General features: G+C 36.2%; 1 protein-coding gene across 3 annotated transcripts in view; it reads right to left on the bottom strand.

The window, feature by feature from the left end:
- The window catches only part of OXR1 (oxidation resistance 1), a 478,618-nt gene that overhangs the window by 221,589 nt on the left and 234,805 nt on the right, over positions 1-22,224 (bottom strand). For all 3 annotated transcript variants that reach the window (XM_074387039.1, XM_039464477.2, XM_039464478.2), the window contains one exon: positions 14,755-14,951. Coding sequence is in view for 2 of the 3 variants with exons in the window: in XM_039464477.2 (XP_039320411.1) it covers positions 14,755-14,951 (197 nt within the window). In the remaining variant the exon portion in view is untranslated. The remainder of the gene's footprint in view (positions 1-14,754; positions 14,952-22,224) is intronic.

Raw genomic sequence — 22,224 nt, 5'->3', positions numbered from 1 at the left:
GATGAGCTCTTACTTCCCCCTATTAACCTCTTTCCATTTTTCTTTCTGCTTATTTAATGAAATTGCAAGTATTTGTTAAGAACTTACTAGTCAGATTCAGTACTCAGAGATTTACACGCATTATCTTATTTAATAATCACAAAAATCCTATGAAGAAAGTGCTGTTATTCCCATTTAAAGGTTGAAAAACTGACCAAAAAACTTGACTAACACAGCCAATGTCAGATAGAGCTAGAACAGCCAGTGAATTGCTAATTCTAATGTTTCTGTGTGTCTACATCTGAACCTGTGTTATTTTCACTGCTCTACATTCACTAATCACAGCTAACATGTCTCAAATGCTCCAATTTTAGTAAAACAATTTTATCTATTACTACTCTATGGTCACTTGTGTCTTTTATAGTACAAAAACTATGGGGATGTCTGTGTAATAATATCTATAGTCTTTTTCTTACTCTAAAGGTTTCTTACAGGTGTTAAGGGCTGAGAACTGGGTAGTTTGTTCTGGGAAAGGAATAAATGTGTTAAGAAAAATTCTTGATTCAGGATGATAATTTGGCATCAAATAGTGAAAAGTATTTTATATTTGCTGCTTGATGACAAAAGCCTTCAGGCTCTTTAGTCTTGCTAACCAGGATTGGCAGCATCAGCATCAGTATCATCTAGAATCTTCTTACAAATGCAAAAAAAATTGTAGGCCCCACCCCAGATTTACTGAGTCGGCATCTATATTTTTATAAGATCCCCAATGCACATTAAAATTTAGAATACAATTCTTTGGAACAAATTTTAGGCTTTAAAGCTTTCCCTTCTGAGTCCTGCTGATAAAACGTAAACCCAAGCTGCTGCCTTGTTCAGGTAGCATATCATGAAACTGCCTTCGAGTCCTGAGCCTCTCACTCTCTGCTGCTTTGTCTTTAGGTTTTCTGTAAGTTCCAAAATAATATAGGAGAAAGGCCTCAGGCTGTGTGATGTGGCATGAATCTGCAATACATAGAGTGTTTAAACAGAATGAATCACAAGTGTGATTTACACTAAGTGCAAAAACTAATAAATACGAAACCAAAGTGCTGCTTCCTCTCTCACTTTTAATAAAGTGTCTCCTCCTGCTACCCCCTCCAACACAGTTTTCATAAACACCTTTATTCTCTGATTCCAGAATGTCAAGGCCCCATCCTAATCATCTTCTTTTGTACTTTTCATCATATGAATGACATAGTTTCATTTATTTTCCAAAATTACTAGCAGAGGCTAAGAACTGACAAATTTACTGGATTATAGAACTGGAGGAAACAAGCAAGATTGCTTTCTATGTCTCTGATCATTGGTTCTCAACTTCCTTTCCTACTTGGCTCCCCCTATCCCTTCAGAGCTCTGGTCCAGAAATAGTCACGGGCAGCCAAGAGCTCAACTCTAGCATCGTAACCAGGAAAAGGACACCATAAACTGTCACAGCCAAGACAAAACCCGAGATGTGACAACTAAATATAATGTGGTACCCTCGGTTGGATCCTGGAAAAGAAAAAGGAAGTTAGGTAAAAAGCAAGGAAATAGGAACGAAGAATGGATTTATTAAATAGCAATGTATCAACACTGTGCCTAACGGGCTGTCCTCCATATGCTCAGTGCATAATGTTTCTGATATTTATAATAAGGTTCTTTTAAATTCAATGCATAGTAATGCAAAGGCCTATGGCTTCAACCCTCATTTATTGTTATGCATTTTATCCACTTTCTGGCCCATAGGGATATTTATTTTGTTCATGAAAAGGGATATACCTTTTTAATTGAAAAGTTTAGCTACTATGGCTTCAAATATTTAAAGCCTGAAATCACAGCACTGACTCGAAATTCTTCGTCTTATTTATTTCTGGCTGGTCAAGCATTTGTCTACATTTATATCCTTCATCTGTCTGGAATCTTTCACTTGTCCTGTTGCCTCTTAGTTTAGGTTCTTATTATTCCTTCTCATTATTATTTTGGTAATTTGCTTTTTAATCAACATTTATTGTGTGCTTACTGTGTGCCAGGATCATTTAAACAATTTGAATATATATTATCTCATACTATAAACCTGAGTAATATCAGGCAATATCCTCAATTTCCGAAAAATCCGAAGTCCAGAGAGATTTAGCGACTTCTCCAATGTCACAGAGCTGCCAAGAATAGCAGAAGTAGGATCTAAATCCAGTTCTATGTCATTCCAGAGCCAAGGCTTTTAAATAACACAACATGCTATGGTTTCAGCTCTTACACTATAGGCCTGAAACATTCTTCTCTTTGTAGGCGCATAAATTCCTAACCATTCTTCATGTGATGCTAGAAAGATCTCTCTATACAGCAATCTTATCAAGACACTGCCTTAGGGAAAGCCCGTCACAAGTTCCCAAGATGCCAAAAGTAAGCCCCAAATTCCACAGTGTAGCACACAAGACCCCCTCTCCTCTCTCTCAAGCCTTGTTTCTGACAACTGATAGTCATTCAATCATTTTTTAAATGAATAAGTAAGCATTCTTACAATTGTCCACTGAATTGAGGTTTATATAGGCTTATCTAGGGGTGGAGGTGAAAAGAGATGAAAAATAAATATGGCAGCATGGAGAGAGATAACTATTACTGATATTCCCCTTTTCCTTAAGTGCATCTTTTCGGCTATCCCCCTCCCAACCCATTCACTATACATTTATTTAAAAGAATGTTTTTCATATCACAAAAAGGTTCTGTAACTTGAGACAATTATTTAAAGCAGGAAATAAAAGCTTTGTAGCCCCAAACAGCACTCCAGATACCTTTTTTCTTTACTTACAGCAAATATTATTGTGCTGATTTTGCCACATCTTGGCTCACTTGAAACAGTACTTGAAAAAGACTTCAAAACTGAATCTATCTAACTGGAAAAGAAATTCTACTGAATTGGCCTTTAAGACACTCAATAAATCAGAGTCACAAGGTTTACCTCTCTGTGGGCACCTACGATATTTTGCCTACAATATGTTATCAAAGATAATTTTTGCCCCCTCTAGCTCAGAGAACTATGAGAGTAAATCACTGCCCTTTCTATCGATATGTATAAAAATTTAAGCAACACAATAACCTCCAAGGATCTTTGAGTACAAATCCTAGCAAATAGAAAATACTGAAATGCAGTGGGGAAGCAAATACTGTTAAAAGTCTTAACTGATTTCTATACTGGGATGATGGGCTGCCTCTATATGCCTCATGCATAGTGTTTCTCATACTAAGAGGGTTTATAAATATAATAATTCATTTATTTTATTTATTAATTTATTTTAAGTTAGTTAAAAGAGTTCATTTAAATCCAATGCATATTAGTTTTTTCTATAAGGCATATTTGTTTTATTCTATAAGACAGAAGATTCTAATTTATGAAAGAGGCTTACCAAATGAATGACCAAACAGAATAGAAAAAACAGAATGCTAAGATTTGTTGGTCATGGGCTGGGCACAGTGGCTCATGCCTGTAATCCCAGCACATTGGGAGTCCAAGGCAGGTGGATCATCTGAGGTCGAGAGTTCGAGACCAGCCTTACTAACATGGAGAAACTTTGTCTTTACTTAAATTACAAAATTAGCTGGGTGTGGTGGTGCATGCCTGTAATCCCAGCTACTCAGAGGCTGAGGCAGGAGAACTGCTTGAACCCAGGAGGCGGAGCTTGTGGTGAGCGGAAATCATGCCATTGCACTCCAGCCTGTGCAACAAGAGTAAAACTTGGTCTCAAGAAAAAAAAAGTGTTGGTCAAGATCAAGAAAACATTATAGACTTTCTCCTTCAAAGATACCAATCTAAATTAACTGAAGACTTGTTCATATAAAATTTGGAGGAATTTCACTTTATTATTTTCAAACACACAGGGTAACATAAAATTAGCTGAAAAAATAGATAACTATACTTTAAAACGAGCATATTGATTTATTTTAGTACACAATTTTCCCTACTAAAAAGCAGTTTTCTACGCTAAATTGCTGAACCTAATATCACCTAATATCTTCTGTGTTCTGAAATCATGTTTCAGTTATAAACCCACTTAGATTTTTTTCATATTGTACTAACACAAAGACTTTTTATCTCAGTTTGTTCAGATGATAATAGAGTTTGAGTTAGCGAGTCTTAAAGCTGTTTACTAATAGCTTGCTTGTATATAGATGTATACATAATTTATAGAGAATGATCATGAATGGTCACTGTAACATTTATAATCTTCAGTTGGATTCAAAGTTTTTAACTATAGTAAAAGTAGTTTTAAAACATTGGTAGAAATACCAATCGAAGGTTTCCCCCCAATTGTGTCTGGTTTTTAACTATTTTTCCATTCTCATAAGTAATATATTTCAGTCATAACTGTGAACATGCTCAACATTTCACTGAGAAGCATAAATCCTGTAGTATTTTTACATGTAAAGGAGTATCCTGACTCAATATGGTAATGCACACCTGTAATCCCAGCTACTCCGGAGGCTGAGGCAGAAGGCTCATTTGCACCTAGGAATTCAAGGCTATACTGAGCTATGATCGTACAACAGCTCTCCAACCTGGATGGCACTGTGACTCTATCACTTAAAAGAAGAAGAGAAAAAGAACTAAAAATATATATTCTTAGATATAAAGTAGGAAGAAAAGAAAATTTAAAAAAATCAGGAGATACCAATAACTTCCTTTCTGAATGTAAGATCCTAGAAGCTCTTTAAATTCATATTCTTAAAAAAATAAAAACATTGGGAAATGTGGACATATTACTTCACTGTTCAAATTATCATTAATTCTATCTATAAATGCTTAAAATAGAGTAGGTCCTTCTTAATAATCTGCCATTTTCTTCCTCTCGTCATTATTCAGTGAAATGGGATGTTGATAGCAGTGTTCGCAGGTTAAAAGGGCAAATTTTGTTTCTTAACAGTGGTGAAAGCCTTATTTTAATAGGAATTTGGGAAATTTCAAACAGGATCATGCTTATTTATCAATCATGAACAATGTCCATTTTAATTATTCCATAAATTAAACCAGGATAGGTTTAATTGAGTAGCTTAGAAACCACTAAGTTGACAGATAAAATTTGTTTATTAGTAAGTTATAAGACTATGATGCTGCAACTCAAACATTATACCAAAACCATTTGCTCAAGGAAACTTCAGTGTTACTGACATTTCCTAATCTGTTTATCATGGCCATGATTAAGCTGTGTTTCCTGATTCTGGGTTGATTACTTCTGACATAAAACAATCACAGAATCAGGGCAAAGAAAAAAAATGAAGCAAATCTATAAAATAAGCTACTAATGTTATAAATATAGAGTTGGCAAGCTTATTTAACAAATTATAGACATTACTAATCTAGAGATATCAAGCAAATATATATTTGCTCCTGTGTATACCTCCTGCTGCCTGGTAAAATTTACTTAAAATTACATAAACGATTGGGGAAAAAAAACTAATTTCCCTTGAAAGAAATAAAGCTTTCATATTAATTCTAGAGTTGAAAGTAGTTTCAGCCTGTAGGATTTCCTTAATCTCATGTTTTAAAGTAGACATTAAATGAAATAAACGAAAAATGTTGTAAAACAAAATCCCAAATATCCCCCCAACAAACATGCACCCCGAGATGCCAACTCTCATAAACATATATTGAATCCCATAGTCTGATTAATCCACAAATGAACCGAAAAATTAAACTTGAATTCTTGTTATCTTCAAATTCCACTCTCTCAATAAAAATTGCATATTGAGTACTTATACAAACTTTGAACCACTCTTCAAAATCCGTGAAATGCCCAGGTTCATTTAGAGACTTTTAGCTTCCATGAATAACAAGAAACCTCAGCAATAAAATAATTTTTCCTAAACATTTTTGTGATCCAGAAAATGTAAAAAGTCATCAAACTGTCAAAATAAATTTCAATTCAAAACAAAGTCATAGTTCTCAAGAATGTAATTTAATTGGAACTCTGAGAGCAGTTATCTATTTTAGCTTCTGTGCTTCTAGACAGTGACCTGCATGCCAAGATAGTTCTGTTGATTAAATCGCAGAGACTTCCTGCTTTTCCATGAAGAATCTTCTAGCTTGGAGAGAAGGTTCTAGTTCAGTGGTGACCTAGTTTCACACTGTAGAATGTGCTACTTCCAGCAAAATTAGTCTTTTCCTTTTATTTTTTAACTTCCTGTTATAGTATTTTTACTTTAGAATTATCTTTTTTATTAAATGAGAGGCATACAAGTTATTTGATGATATTTTAAAGTGTCTGGTGTACTGCAATTAAAAAGCAGTTAAATATGTGTCTTGCTTTTCTCTCTAGAGTTTCCAAACTAGTTATTACTGTTTTAATTTTGCCTACTACTGAGAAGAATTCCCAGGGAGGGCTTAATTTTGTAGGCTCTCTTTTCAATATGTAAGCAGCCTGGGGTTAGTAAGATACAAATTTGTATTTAACTGTGGATCATTAAGTTTGGAATGTTGAAGGTATTCTATCCTGCAAGCAGGGCAAAAGACAAGATCATTGCAGTAGATTTTTAGAATTTGCAATTTCACAGACCATCACAATTTCAAAAGAATATTTTAGGGACCATTTCCCAACTTAGCAGTTTGACAAGAAAAATAATTTTAAAAGAACAGACTTAAACATTCCAAACTGATACCACATACTAAGCACACATTCAGAAAAGACCATTTTAACACAGAAGGAAGGTAGGAAGGAAAAAAAAGAAAGGAAAAGGAAGAGGGTAGAAGAAAGAGCAGAAGGGATAAAGGAAAAAGGAAGATACAAGGGAGGAAGAAAGAAAGAAAAAGAAAATGGAAAGGACAGTCACTTCAACTAAGTATAGTTTTATGAAAAAAACACTGTTCTTGTATTATGGGATCTGTTTCACCTACAATGGTACAGACTAGCCCTTGGGGAACGACTCAGTGAGATCTCCATCAATGATCTAATTTCATTTTTGTCTTTGAAAAAAGAAGTTGACCTGAAAATAAATTTAGAGGATGAGCTGTTTACCACTTGCCGGTTTGCTCCGGTTCTTCCCTTGGCTTTGCCACTATTTACAGTATGATCATGAATAAGTCATTCAACTTTCAGAGACTTAATTTCATAGAATAGTATATGGTGGCCATGAGATACATTCCACTCACTCTATAAAAAGTGTTTTAAGCATTTATTAAATTCAATATGTTAGTCACCTAAAAGACTGACCATCTGTATACTAGAATGCTTGAAACGTATTCATACTAATCAGATATAGAGAAGTTGTGGCCAAGTAGAAGGGAAGTTTGGACTGAATCCTGCCAAACGGATAGTTAATCAGAGGGCTAAAAAAGGTGGAGGTATCACTATTCTAGGCCGAAGGAAAAGCCCATGATACATCACACAGAATTACAACTTTGGGAATCCACAAAGAGTTTTTAGCCTGGCTGGAGTGTAGAGCTGGGGTCTGCAATAAAGCTGCTGAAAGGTAAGCGCAGTATGAAAGGTCTATAGAGTAACCTTATTTTGTGGAGAGTGGGGAACCACTGCTGGGTTTTAAACAGGAGATGAGTTGATCAGATCTACAAAGGTCAAGACAAGAGGCTTGTTTCATGTACGCTCCATGAGAGCAGGTACCATGGTATTTCATTCATCCTCTGTCTTTAGTTGACAACAACAACAAGCTCACTAATATTTACTGTGAACTTGCAAGTTCTAGACACTATTATAAGTACTTTAAATAGATTACCTCACTTACACCTCACCACAGCCCTTTCAGTAAGCCACAGTTTTACTGCCTTTTATAAGGAGGGATACTGAGGTTTGAGATTCTAACTACTTTGTTTATGGTCTCATAACTAGCAAGAAGAATATAAAGGTCCAATATTTATTTCAAGAATATAAACTTTAAATTTAGACTTTCAAGGCCAAGTTCCTCACCATTGATTCACCTGCCTTCTTGAGCAAGTGAAGGAGCTCAATAAGCACCCATGGAATGACTACACAGCTTTCATAATCTTGATGAAAATAATTTAGGATCTTTGAGAGCTAATTTTCTCTTTCCCTCTGGCAAGCTGACATCTAAACCACTCTGAAGAAACAATAGCTATATATTTTGAAACACCAATCTTCCCTGTATATACTAAAACTTGTTAAATTTTCCCTGATACTTAATTTCAATATTCTATATTATAGCTTAATCCACATTCCTTATTCATTCTTGGTAGAAATGAACATCTGGATACTTCCTCTTGAAAACAATGTGGGGAAGCATAAGGGTCATTAAATTTCCCCTCAATCATTTTCTCATTCATGCTGCAAATATCAATTCTATTAGTCTTTTCACAAGCTAATCTGATTCCTAGGAAGGCGAAAAACAACTCTGAAAAATCTGTTATTAATATACCTAATGTCCTGTAATCAAATCCAGCCAATTGATTTCCCAGTGAGACTGACACAATTCATCATCTAGAATGTTTATAAAAACTGTATAAGATTTAAACATATTTTACCTGAATAACCTGTCAACTCTCTCACTTAACCTATTTTATTCTTCTTTAAAAACTTATCATTACTTGACAGTGTATTAAATACCTGATTGCATATTTATTGCCTGTCTTTCCCATTAGAATATAAGCACCTGAGGGCTGGCCTTAGTTTAGTTTAATATTCAGGACTTTGAATATAGCCTGGAACATAGTAGGCATTCAATAAATATTTATTTAATTCATTTATCAGAATATAAATGACTATATATTGGCGTGTAAAGAACATTGGATGATTAATCATAGATGTTGTCTTACAAGAAGGTGTTACAGTGAGATTAGTTTGGATAGGATAAAAGGGAGAGGTTGACCCATGAAGACAAACAAGATTAAAAGGGACGAAGAGACTGTCAGTTCCCATGACCAGGTGAGAACCTGAGAGGGAGAGATTTCAACTGAAGGAAAGTTCCAGAGATATTATTCAAACACCTGTTAGCCAAGGAGCCCCCATATTGGACCTATTCAGAAGCCCTTCTCAGAGGAACCTGGAAAGACTAACCTCAAAGCTTTACTGGCTTTTCTACAAAGTTGTAGAGAGCATTTACGTGGCATACGTAATAAAAGAGGACTTTAAAAAAATTAACATAAAAGTTGTAATTATCTTGCTCACTGTTCTCTACAGCAGGTACTCCGATCTTTCTCTTATGTCCTACAAACACAAGAATCTTCTAGCCATATACTTAGAGTGAGGAGTAAACACCGTGTTGTGGCACTTAAGAGCCTTCTCTCTGGAATTACATTGAACTGGTTCTGGATCCTATCTCGGCTATTTTGGGTAACTGTGACCTTAGACAAATCTCCTAACCTCTCTGGGCTTCTGATATTCATGAAAGGGAGGCTATTACCCTGTACGCTGAGCTTTATATAGTGAGATAACGTGTATAAATTGCTTAAAGATACTGGCACACAGTAAATATGAAGCTCTTCCTCCATCTGAATTCTCAGTAGATTCCCTCCCCTCTTCCTCCACTGCAAAGGACAAGATTCATAACCCTTTCTATCCTCTCTGCCCTCTACAGTTATTTAGTACTTAACTGTGTGCCTCACACTGCACTAAGTGTGGGGATTAATGAGACTGTAGGCACCATTCCCTCCTCATAAGAATTGAGAACCAGTATGGAAACAGACATGCCAACACAAGAAAACAGGAGGCACAGAGAAGTGCAGATGCCAGGGGAGCTCAGAAGCAAAAACAGAGGAGGGTGGTGAGGGTGTCTTGCTCTGTAGAGTCCATAAAGGGCCTCTGAGAATCTATACAATCTGAGGGGATTTCTCCATCTTGTGGATTCCAGGGCACTTTCAGTCTCTCCTGGCCCCTGCTGCCCCCTCCTTCATTACACATCACCCCTCCCCCACCTCCATAGCATTTAGGGCACTCTGTGTTGTATTATATTTTGCTTACTGGTGTGCTCATTTCAACCAGGCACTCTATTCCCCAACAACAGAATGGCTGCCTTGAAAGCAGGGCTCTCTGTTTCATTTTTCTATGTATTCTGAGCAGCATCCTCTATGAGGCCTTCATACAGCAAGGACTGATCAGGGTCTAATCAGCATTTGGTGTTTCACTGAATGATTCTGCTAGTGGGGATATTCATTCGAGAGTTGTCCTATTACCTAACTGTCCAGTGAAAATCCTCCGTATAGAAAGCCTTTAGAAGCTTTTACTAAGAGTTGCAGAAGCTGGACAGAGATATATGAACTCCAGCTGCAGCTCCCTGAAGTGAGGAATCAGTATCACATAGAACTGTACAGGTATACCTTAGGGAGCAATGTACATGCTTGGATCCTAGGTGCATAGTTTCTTTACAACCTCCATGCTTAATTTAAAATATTTTTCAGAAGTCCTTATACATTGTTCTTTGAATTAAGGGTAGTGAAATAAACTGATTATCGCAAATATCTGAGTCTGCTATTTGGCTTCATTATCTATCCTTAAGTAGGGGCTATGGTTTTGAAGGATGTATGTTTCTTATTCACGTTATCAAACTCAGATGGTTTTATCTAACACAAACAACAATTAGAGTAGTAAAAATTCCACTCCATTTTCTTCTATTTATCCATTAGTGCTAGTCCACTAAGTTAATGTTTTTGTTTTATTCTAGCTCTAATTAACAATTATATTTTTAAAAGAATAATACAAGTTTAAGTATCTGAAGGACTTCAAATATCAAGTCTAGTGATTTTTCAAACTGCAGGTCATAACCCATTCATGGACTACGAAATAAATTTAGTGAGGTGAGATTGTATTTTAAAAATGAAATAGAATAGATTATAAGTAATCCAAATAGAAATGGAAATGCTTTTATGAAATTTCATTTGAGCTATAGTAATATTTGCATGTGTATACATCAGGTGGTGCTGTAAAACGTGTTCTGTTTAGCAGAACTCTGAAATGGTCACCAAGATCTCTCACCCCTCTGGTGTACATACCTGTATAACTCCAGGGTCTGGAATTTATGATGGACTTTATTCCTATGATTAGGTTGTGTGGCCCTTAAGACAGAAAAATTATCTGGGTAATCCTGACTCAATAACATGAAACTTTTAAGAGTAGAGAATGTTCTTGGTTGGTTGAGCAGAGGATCCAAACAATATAGATTTGATGTAAAGCTATTTGCTTGAAGGTGGAGGGGGTCACATAACAAGAAAAGCAAGCGGCCCCTAGGAGCTGAGAGTGGTCCCTGGTTGACAGCCAGCAAGGAAATGGGTAGCTCAGCCCTACAACTCCAAGGGACTGAATTCCCCCAACAATAAGAATGAGCTTAGAAGCAATTTTCCCCTGGTTGAAACTCCAGATGAAAACACAACCGAGCTAGCAACTTGATTTTAGCCTTGAGACACATTGAGCAGAGAACCCAGTCATACCATGTGGACTGACCTACAGAGCAGTGAGTTAATAAATACGTGTTATTTTAAATTGCTAACGTTGTGGTAGTTTGTTTCACAACAAAAGAAAACTTATACAGTATTTTCTATGGTCAGTTGTGATAATAAAAAAAGAGTAAGATGAAAAACAACTCCGAAAGACAGGATTTGGTTTCTCTCTTTCATTGTACACATGTAAGAATCCAGGTCAAATGATTGTGAATAACTTGTGCCAGATTACACAGTTAGTGAGGGAAGCAGGGCAGAAAACGCTCTTTCCTGAACCACAGCTGGACATGGTGATTGCTTTCCTTTTATCTGAAGATTCATATATTTCATATCAATAGTGACTGGCTTTCCCCTGCTTATTCTAAATCAATGGAATTTTATTATACAGTTGTCCTTCCATATCTGTAGGCTCTGCATCTATGGACTCAACTGACCACTGATTGAAAATATTCCAGAGTAAAAACAATAAACAGTAACAACGCCACAATATAAAACAATACTGACTAAAAATACAGTATAATAACTATTTCTATAACTTTTACATTGTATTAGATAAGTAACCTAGAGATGATTTCAATTATACAGGAGGATATGCATAGGTTATATGCATACACTATGCCATTTTATATCAGGAACTTGGGCATTGCAGATTTTTGGTATCTGTGAGGGTTCTGGAACCAATCCCTTCCACTCCCCGAACAATAAAGAATAACTGTACTTCTAAGAAAAAAAACTCTAGAAAAGCTACTGCAGCCACTGAAAGACACTTCAGTGGCTGTAACATTTTTTCTAGTTATTTATTTTCTATTTGAAAATTCTTTAAGCTTTAAAATTATTGCTTGAATGTATATAGTAAATATAGTATACAACTTCATTACTAAATTTACATGTACTTTTCTTGGCCACAAGAGGGCTCCTAGAGTTTTCCAGGAGTGTAAACCCTAAACTGAGATATTGAAAGGTATCTTTCAATGAATGAGCATATTGGCTGGTAGATGGGTTCGTTGGCAAGACTTCCTTCAGTGAGATTTTCTGGGACTTGTGGTAAAAATATCACTACACTATATTATCCGTAAAAACTCCTCCAGCTTATTTTTGCACAGAGGAGATGGCAACCTTGCAGAGTCAGAGAAGGCTGATTCTGCTGGGTCACAAGAGAAGGTGGATTTCATTTGCAGAGCCTACTATCTACAGCTCATGACCCCATCTTTAAATGATCTATGGCTCTATCCTCATCTATAAAAATAGATTGTAACATCTACCTGTCTGAGTTGTTGTGAGGGTGAATTGAGGATAGAACCCAGTAGCTTAAATTGCCTCTGGCATATGAAATTATCAATAAACGAAAATTTTTATTGTTGTTTATTACCAACATTTTTACTAAGAGACATTGAAGTAGATTTGTTTTGTAAAGGGAAATTTCAATACAGGTGATTACATGGTTGCTAATATGTCAGTCTTGAAAATAATGTTTCCAGGTCCACATTGCTAGAAGAGTTATATAGATATAGTACATTTAACAGTTCAGATGTCTCTTTTAACACAATAGACATGCCACTCACATTGATTATGAATCAAATTGTTACGAATTCATTAGTGAAGAACTCAAGAGTGGTGGCATTATTTAAAATAAATCATTGTTCATCTTTCCGCAATCCACACTTGTGAGACTTCTATTTTTTAGGCTTAGCCTGTCATTCATGGTGGCCAAGCTGGTCAGTATTCTCCCTTTTTTTCTAATTTTTAAGGATCATTGAGTTTGTAGCATAAGCTTTATTTGCTGAAGGAAAAATACTATGTCTTTTTAGCCAGTTAATAAGTCAGAAAAGTAATAGAAGGTGGCAGACATGTTGCAGAGGAGGAGAATATTGGTAATTGGAGAGAGTTACACAGATTTTGTGAGCTTTTCTAGTCAATTGATTTAAAGAACTGGGCTATCAAAGTTTTAAAAATGGAAACATGTGCCTGTCTACACTGTCTTTTACCAATTCTCATTACCTGACTATGGACAGTCTCATTGACACCACGCTTATTGCCTTTTAGAAAGTAAGACTTGAACATCTAAATCTGGTAAAGGAAGCCTGAGAATGAATATATAGGAAGAGGACATAAAATGGGGGAAAGAGAAAGCATAGTTTTAGCAGCCAAATTCTGAAATAAGGCTAGGCCTACACAGACGCATTTCTTCTGCTTAAAGGAAGTGATTTCACCCAAAGACATTGGAAAATGACTTGACAAAGTCACACAGGAAATTGGTGTAGGAATTAGAACTAGAAATCTGGTCTCCTGAAGATCATTTTTAGGAATGTCTACTAAAGTATCAGAGAAAAATATTTCAATCATCTTAAAACAAACATTATCATACCAGGGTGGTAAGGGTAGCTAATTTTAAAGAAAACAGGCCCTCCTTGATGTAACACTCATTAACCCATTAAGCCATAGTCTCTACTATTACAGCTCTTGGATGTGACCATATCTCTCCAAATTGAAGTAGTATGCAAGGCCAAAATAGCCCTCCCCTTTTTAGGTGGATTTGTCTTCCCCTACTCATCATTGTCTCCCATATATGAGATGTTTAGTAACTTCTGTCTCAAATAGACTTAAGACACTAAAAACTGCTATTCTTCATTGCAAAGCAAGGCCAAAGACATGCTGGGCTAATATGGTACACAAGTGTTGATAATTTGATTTGTTTGGACTGATGGCCTACAATTCTCTGACTAAATGTTAAACTACAAAATTACGGGATATTATTATATCTGGGGAAATAATATAATGCCTGCAAAACCCAAGTTATATCCTATTACTCTTTCCCATGAAGGGCCTGGATGCCATTCAATCTTTTCAAAGCAAAGCAACGTGCAGGGCCAAAATAGGCACACAAGGAAATCTATCCTCTCTCAGAACGTAATAACTTTACTTTCCTAGTGGCTTTGTTTGTTACAGGCTGACATCAACCACAGTCTTAACAACCTGACAGAGCAGGGTCAGAGACCTGGGAGCCTGAACAGCAAATGAAAAGAATAAAAACAAAAGACAAGAAAGGCACTGGCTGAACAACGGCTAAAATGAAAATAGTAGCACATAAAGTTAAAAATTGAAAAACTTAAGGTATATATATGTATATTTACCACCCTTAGATTAGGATATAGAAAGCCTTCAAGCCTGCTGTTACTTAACTTTGCTGAAAGTTTTCAGTAGCTTTCCATCTTTATGTTCAAACCACATAAGAAAATGTCCAAATAAACCATTAGAAAGATTCACGTTTTATAACAAGGAGCCATTTAACAAAACAGACCCAGAGACCCTCAATGCCATTTAGGTAGATTTAATCTATTCACTTGCATAAAACATCTGGTGCTCACCAATGGTGTAGAACCTCTTCAGTTCGCTCCTTCTGGAAGGATGTTTCTGAGCATTTGCTGCATTGTTCTGCTCTTCTTCAATGATGGGGGTCTTGGGTGCAGAGGGCTTACTGGCTTGTGGAGTTTGCTTTCCTGCACCAGCCAAAGGGTTGAACCCTGGAGCATTAATATCCACCGACTGGGACTTTTTCTTCAACCTACAAGTAAAGAAGACCACATGCTGTGAATCCTGATTCTAGAGACACATTTGTTGATGTTTATCATAATTTTTTTCAACAATCGAGTTATATTTAGCCTTGAGATAGAACCATGTCTATTCAGAAATGATAGACATTCCCTACAGTATTTTAAGAAAAATTCTACAAATATTTTTGAAACTAGTAGGAAAAGGAGAGAGATCCAAGATGGCTGATCACTAACAGCTCGGGATTGTAGCTCCCACTGAAAGCGCTAAGAATGAGAGGACGCCACACCTTCACATGAATTCTTGTTGCTCACGCACCAGAAGATTCCCAGCAGAGGAGCCCCACGGGTCGCCAGCGCGACTCTTGTGACCGGCGAGGCGGTTTTGCCGGCGCCTTGGAGCGACGGTTCTTGGTGCAGAGTCGGAAAAGCACCATTAATCTTAACGCCGCTGATTTGGTCAGTGCAGTGGGTTGCTCAGATTTCGGCGCTGAGAATCAGTAAGTTGGACGTCCACTCAGAAACCTAATTACAAAGACGCTGAATTCAAAGACCACAGATGGATAAATTTATAACGAATGGAGGAAAACGGCCAAAAAAGGCTGAGAATGCCCAAGATCAGAACGCCTCTCCCTCAGCGGGGGATCACAGTTCCTCATCAGCAACGGAACAAGGCTTGATGGAGAACGAGTGTGTTCCAATTACAGAAGCAGGCTTCAAAACGTGGATAATAAGAAACTTCTGTGAATTAAAAGAACTTGTTTTAACCCAATCTAAAGCAACTAAGAACTTTGAAAAAAGATTTGACGAAATGTTAACAAGAATACACAATTTAGAGAGGAATATAAGTGAATTGATGGAGCTGAAAAACACAATAGGAGAACTTCGTGAAGTATGCACAAGTTTTAACAGCCGAATTGATCAAGCAGAAGAAAGGATATCAGAGGTCGAAGACCAACTCAATGAAATAAAACAAGAAGACAAGATTAGAGAAAAAAGGATACAAAGGAACGAGCAAAGTCTCCAAGAAATATGGGACTATGTGAAAAGATCTAATCTACGCTTGATAGGTGTACCTGAATGTGACGAAGAGAATGAATCCAAGCTGGAAAATACGCTTCAGGACATTATTCAGGAAAATGTTCCCAGCCTAGTAAGGCAGGATAATATTCAACTCCAGGTAATACAGAGAACACCACAGAGATATTCCTCAAGAAGAGCAACTCCAAGGCACATAATCGTCAGATTCACCAGGGTTGAAATGAAGGAGAAAATACTAAGGGCAGCCAGAGAGAAAGGTCAGGTTACCCACAAAGGGAAGCCTATCAGACTTACAGCAGATCTCTCAGCAGAAACCCTACAAGCCAGAAGAGAGTGGGGGCCAATATTCAACATCCTTAAAGAAAAGAACTTTCAACCCAGAATTTCACATCCAGCCAAACTAAGCTTCACATGTGAAGGAAAAATAAAGTTTTTTGTGAATAAGCAAGCACTCAGAGATTTCATCACCACCAGGCCTGCTTTACAAGAGCTTCTGAAAGAACCACTACACATATGAAAGGAACAAACAGTATCAGCCTTTCTAAAAAAATTATCAAAAAGAGCATCAATATAATGAAGAATTTACATCAACTAATGGACAAAATAGCCAGCTAATGGCAGTATTAAACTCACATATATTATTATTAATTCTAAATTTAAATTGACTAAATCCCCCAATCCAAAGACAGGCAATTTGAATAAAAAACTAAGGCCCATCGGTATGCTGCATCCAGATCCATCTCGCATTCGAGGATACACAAAGACTCCAAACAAGGGATGGAGAAAGATTTGCCAACCAAACGGAGAGCTGAAATAAATAAATGAAAAGCAGAAGTTGCAATTAAGCGACAAAGATCAAAGGAAGCAAGGAGGGACGTTATATGATGGTAAGGGGATCAATGCAACAACAAGAAGAGCTAAAGATCCTAAATGTGTACGCACCCAATGCAGGAATGCGCAGACGTATGGGACTTATGGAGAGACTTAGACTCCCACATAATAATAGTGGGAGACTTCAACATTAATATTAGACAGATCAATGAGACAGAAAATTAACAACGATATTCAGGACTTGAACTCAGATCTGGAACAAGTAAATGTAATTAACATTTATAGGACTCTGCACTTTAAATATACAAAATATACACTCTTATCAGTACCACATCATATCAACTTAGAAGTTTAAAAGAAATCTTGGTTGGGTCCTTGTTTGCTATTCTCTTCCCTCATTTTCTTTCATGTCTCCATTATTAAGGACAATTATAGGCATACCCATATTTAGACTGCATTCTAGCCCGGGCAATAAAGCAATACCCCCATCCTCTCTCCTTCTTCCTCTTTCTCTTTCTTCTTCTTCTTTATTCTTTTTTTAAAAAAAAAGAAAAGAAAAGAAAAGAAAGACTGAACACTCGAAATATTGCCATTTCGGCAGATTAAGCAATATGAAAGGCAAGTTGGAGTCTTCTTACTAAAAACAACATAACTTGTATGGCATAACACAATGATGCTTTGAGGTCTTCACTTAAAGCATTTAAAAAAAAAAAAGAAACTAGTAGGAAAAATACCTTCTGCCTAATCATTTTGAAAGATTTCAATAAAATATAAGGTGATAAAGAGCTTTTATTTTTCTAATAATGGACTAAAATGTAGTGTCAAAGATAATGCATTTGACTATAGTATTTAGTTCTGAAAGAAATTTTTTAATACTGCAGTGAAACACTAGCTAAAAATAAATGTTAATTCCAAAAAGAATAATAAAATCACTATTTTTAAACCAGAGGCTGCCAGTGTTTTTCTGCTTAATCTATAACAGCATCTTAGCTATAGAAATTATAGAACTCATGTTATTTTACTATTCATTCTTCATAACAAAATATGTGCTGCTCACTTCTACATTTTAGAGAGCTAACATAAGGCCTAACATGGAAAGCAAAAAGCTATCCATGAAATATTTCCCTGCTCATGCATAATTTCCTTTGGCGTAAAAATCATTGTAAATGACGTTGAGTTAACTTGAAACATTTCAAGCTACACAACTAATGTAATTAAACTCTAAGGCCAATTTACTATTGGCCCTTGGTACTTCAGGAGGTCATGTTTTAACTCTTTATTCCCTACAAACAAGATGGGGGGAATTTTCTTTATTATTTCTGATAACCACACCTGAACACTTGGAATTTCCTGAAAGTTACATACTTCTTCACACCTTCAAACTTTATTTGGGCTTTTTTTAGTACATTGGCTTCCCTTTTCTGCCTTACTGGCAGCCCCTGTTCATGCCTATCAGACATAGCTTCAATGTGACCTCTGGCAAGCTTCCCACCACATGGACCTTGGTAGCCTCACACCATTCAGCATAGAAGGTTATTCATAATTAACCCTCAATTAGCTTCTATTGAACTGAATTTTCCAGAGGAAAAGCTTTATAAAGAGAATACAATCTATTAGCAGTAAGAGAGTCATCAACAAAAGCAATGTCTACTAAATTTTAGTCATTTAATTATGACCTATATGATTTCTACCTTATCTATATATTACCTATATTATCTTATCCATGAAAACAGATTCACGTAACTCAAATTGGCAACAAGTGTATTTTAAAGTTTTTAACAGCACTAGTCATGAGGAGTACACATTAAAACTACACTGCACTCATACCACACCCACCACAGTGGCTAAAATTTAAAAGGCATGATACAAAGTGCAATGATGGATGAGAGGCGATTGGAATTCTGCTGCCCTGCTGGTGGTAGTGCACACTGCTAAAGCTACTTTGGAAAAATGTCTGGAAATACCTACTAAAGTTTAAGGCATGCAGTTTTATGTGTTCACCAAAAGATGCAAACAAGAATGTTCATGTCATCACAACTTGTAATACACAAAAACTGAAAACACTCAAATGTTGGTCAACAATAGAATGGAATTTTATACAGCAATGAAATTGCATGAACTACAACTATTAGAAGCAACATAAATGATTTCCATAAAAATAGTTTTGAGCAAAAAAGCCAGATGTAAAAGAATACACACCCTATGATTCTACATATACTAAGTCCAAACACAAGGAGTGCTATCTATGATATTTAAGTGGTAGGTTAAACATTGGGGAGTTATTACATTGAAGACAACATGAAGGGATTTCTTGGATTCTGGTAATGTTTTGTTTCCTGATCTGGGTGTTGGGTACCAGGATGTATTTACTTAGTGAACATTTAACCATCTATGATTTTTGGATTTTGCTGGGTATATATTATACTTCGATAAAACATTTTCATGAGAAATTGCCTTTTTACCTTATAGTAATTGCCTTTTATCTGCAGGGAATATGTTTCAAAACTTCCAGTGGATTCTTGAAACCACAAGCCCTATACAGTACATACTATGTTTTTTCAATACATGTATACCTATGATAAAGTTTAATTTATAAATTAGGCACAGTAAGCGATTAACGATAACACAGAACAACTATAATGATACACTGTAACAAAAGTTATATGAATGAGGTCTCTCTTTTTCTCTCTCTTAAAATATCATATTATACTGTATTGCAGGTAGCTGAAACTGTAGAAAACAAAACTGTGGATAAGGGAGGACTACGTTATTCATTTGCAATGAAGATTATATATAGTGGCAACGGCTACTTGCCACAAAAAGGTGACATTTAAAATAAATAGAGTGAAGCTCTTGTCATTTCAGCCTCCTAAAAACTGATTCCTAAAAACTGACAATCTAACGAAATCTAACTGATTTATAAATTCACCTTTTTCCACTGGGAATGGCTGTTTTCCCTGTCCAGTGCCCTACTTCTCATGAGCTGAAATGAACTGTTCATTCATTCCTGGAATGGCTACTCTCCACCCCATACTGTTCTGGGCACCAGGGATACACAGTGAACAACACAGGCAAAACACTTGCGTCCTGGAGCCCCTTACAGAGTGAGATAGGTGATAAGTAAACAAGCCAATATATAACATATCAGGTGGCAAAAAGTGCAGTGGTGCGGTGGATTAAATTCAAGCACAGTAAAGGACATAAGTAATGAAAGCATGAATTTGTGCTGCTATATATGGGACAGCCAAGTAGGGCTTGTGGACCATTGGACTTTTGAGAAGAGACTGAAGGAAGGAGACATGATCATAACTGAGGGAGCAGCACTTCAGGAAAAAGAGATATGTGTGTTATGTTAGCAGAGGAGCAAGGCCACAGTGGCTGGAGCAGAGAAAGGGAGGGGGTAAGAAGCTGGAGATGAAGTCAAACAAGGTGGTGCTGGGGGCAGGGGAGTGAGGCCAGATCATATAGAGCTTTAAGGTTGTTAAATGAGGCCAAGGGAGGATTTGAGCAAAGGAGTCATCACATGGTAAAAGAATCACTCTGAGCTGCTTTGTGGAAACTAGGTTGAAAGCTGTATCTCACAGTTAAGCACACTGGAGTCCTTCAAGGAGTAGTCACCCAAAATCACCTAGGGTGCCATATACCTGAGGAAACATGGATTTACACTGTACGGCTTTATCTACTTTTTCCTAATGCCTTGTTCATCCCAGTAACATCATTCTTGTCTTAGGTGTTTGTAGACTAGAGCTAAAACTACAGAAGTACTATATGTACTTAAGAAGGCATTAAAATTAATTTTTTAAAAAACAGGTTAAGAAATAACTTGCATGTATACACAATGGAATACTACTGAACTTAAAAAAAAGATCATGTTATTTGCAACAACATGAATGAACCTGGAACATGTCAAAAGAAATAAGCCAGGCACAGAAAAACAAATATCATTATATGGAACCTAAAATAGTTTAATTCATAGAAGCAGAGTAGAATGAAGTATATATGGAGTTTATAAGGGTATAATGTTGATCAAAGGATTTAAAATTTTATGAGGAGAAATAAGTTCAAGAGATCTACTACACAACGTGGGTGACTATAGTAAATACCAACGTATTATATTTTGAAAATTGCTGAGTAGGTTTTAAGGGTTGTTGCCACAAAAAACAAATATGTGAGATAATGCATATGTTAATTAGATTGATTGAGCCATTGCACAGCATACAAATATTTCAAAACATCATTTTGTACACTACAAATATATATAATTATAATTAATTAAAAATTAAATAAGCCATATGTCACCAAGGCAACAAAGTTTATGGACTAGCATGGCTTTCCAGGAGAGCACAATTATATACAATACACCAAGACTTCAACTGCACTAACAGTATTGTGCTGAACTCTAAGAAATCACTAATATTCAACCACTTTCGGCGTACAAAATGTCAATATTCTATAGTTGATCCTACAAATGTTATTTCAAAATTAAATTTGAGTTTCAGTATAAAGCAAGTTATTTCGGGGGAAGGCAGTTCAGAGGAGTAGAGGTTTAAAGCAAAGGTGTTAAATTTTACAAAAAGCCAGCTGCTCTTTAGTTCTCGGCAATAATTATTATCATTAACAATCATTTACATTTTATAAATAAGTTTTACCTCCAGTTCACATAGCAGATTATTTTATCACCAGACACTGTTTATATTTTACACCAGCTCATTTTAGAATTAATCAGTTACTAAATTAAAGCCTCGTGTTGACTTACATGATGGCTTATATTTGATAAAGGGATAGATACTATAACTGATCATGTTCAACTGGCACTACAAAATGTATAAGCATCTCATTGCCCTTTTTATATTCTCCTTGGAACGAGCAAAGGATGCGGCACTGAGATCCAGATGGCCAAAGACCAATAGAAAATGACACTGTGATTTCCCTTCTTCTTTCTCCCCCTCCTTACCAAAAAGTCTTCCTATCCAAGACTTGAAGGGCTTCACGTTTTTGTTGTTTTAAGTTTAGAACACTGCTAGCAGGTTTTCTGGCTTGCATAAGACAAGACTTCTATTTGCACATTCTTAGAAAGCAGAACTGTGTGGGTAATTCAATTACTGGCTAACAATTCTAAAAATGAGTATTGCGGTTGACAAGAAATTCTGTTAAATGCTACCTTCAATTTCCAAATTTCATGAAAGGGGGAGTCTTTAAAATTTTTTAACAATGGTCTTAATTAAATGTGTTAAACAAATGTAAATATAGCATAATGGAATATGTAGGTGTGCATGAGATAAAGCACCGTATTTGATAATATTTGAAACATTAAAAATGAAGACACAAATAAGTTCTTAATAGGCACTGTGAGGTTCTTTGTTGAATGTGCTTTGCATTCCCAAAGGAAAATGAGTGCTGAAGCCTTAGATAGAG

Source organism: Saimiri boliviensis, chromosome 15 (genome assembly GCF_048565385.1).
Source record: "Saimiri boliviensis isolate mSaiBol1 chromosome 15, mSaiBol1.pri, whole genome shotgun sequence".
In the NCBI taxonomy this organism is placed as follows: domain Eukaryota; kingdom Metazoa; phylum Chordata; class Mammalia; order Primates; family Cebidae; genus Saimiri; species Saimiri boliviensis.
This window is presented reverse-complemented; position numbering and strand designations above follow the sequence as displayed.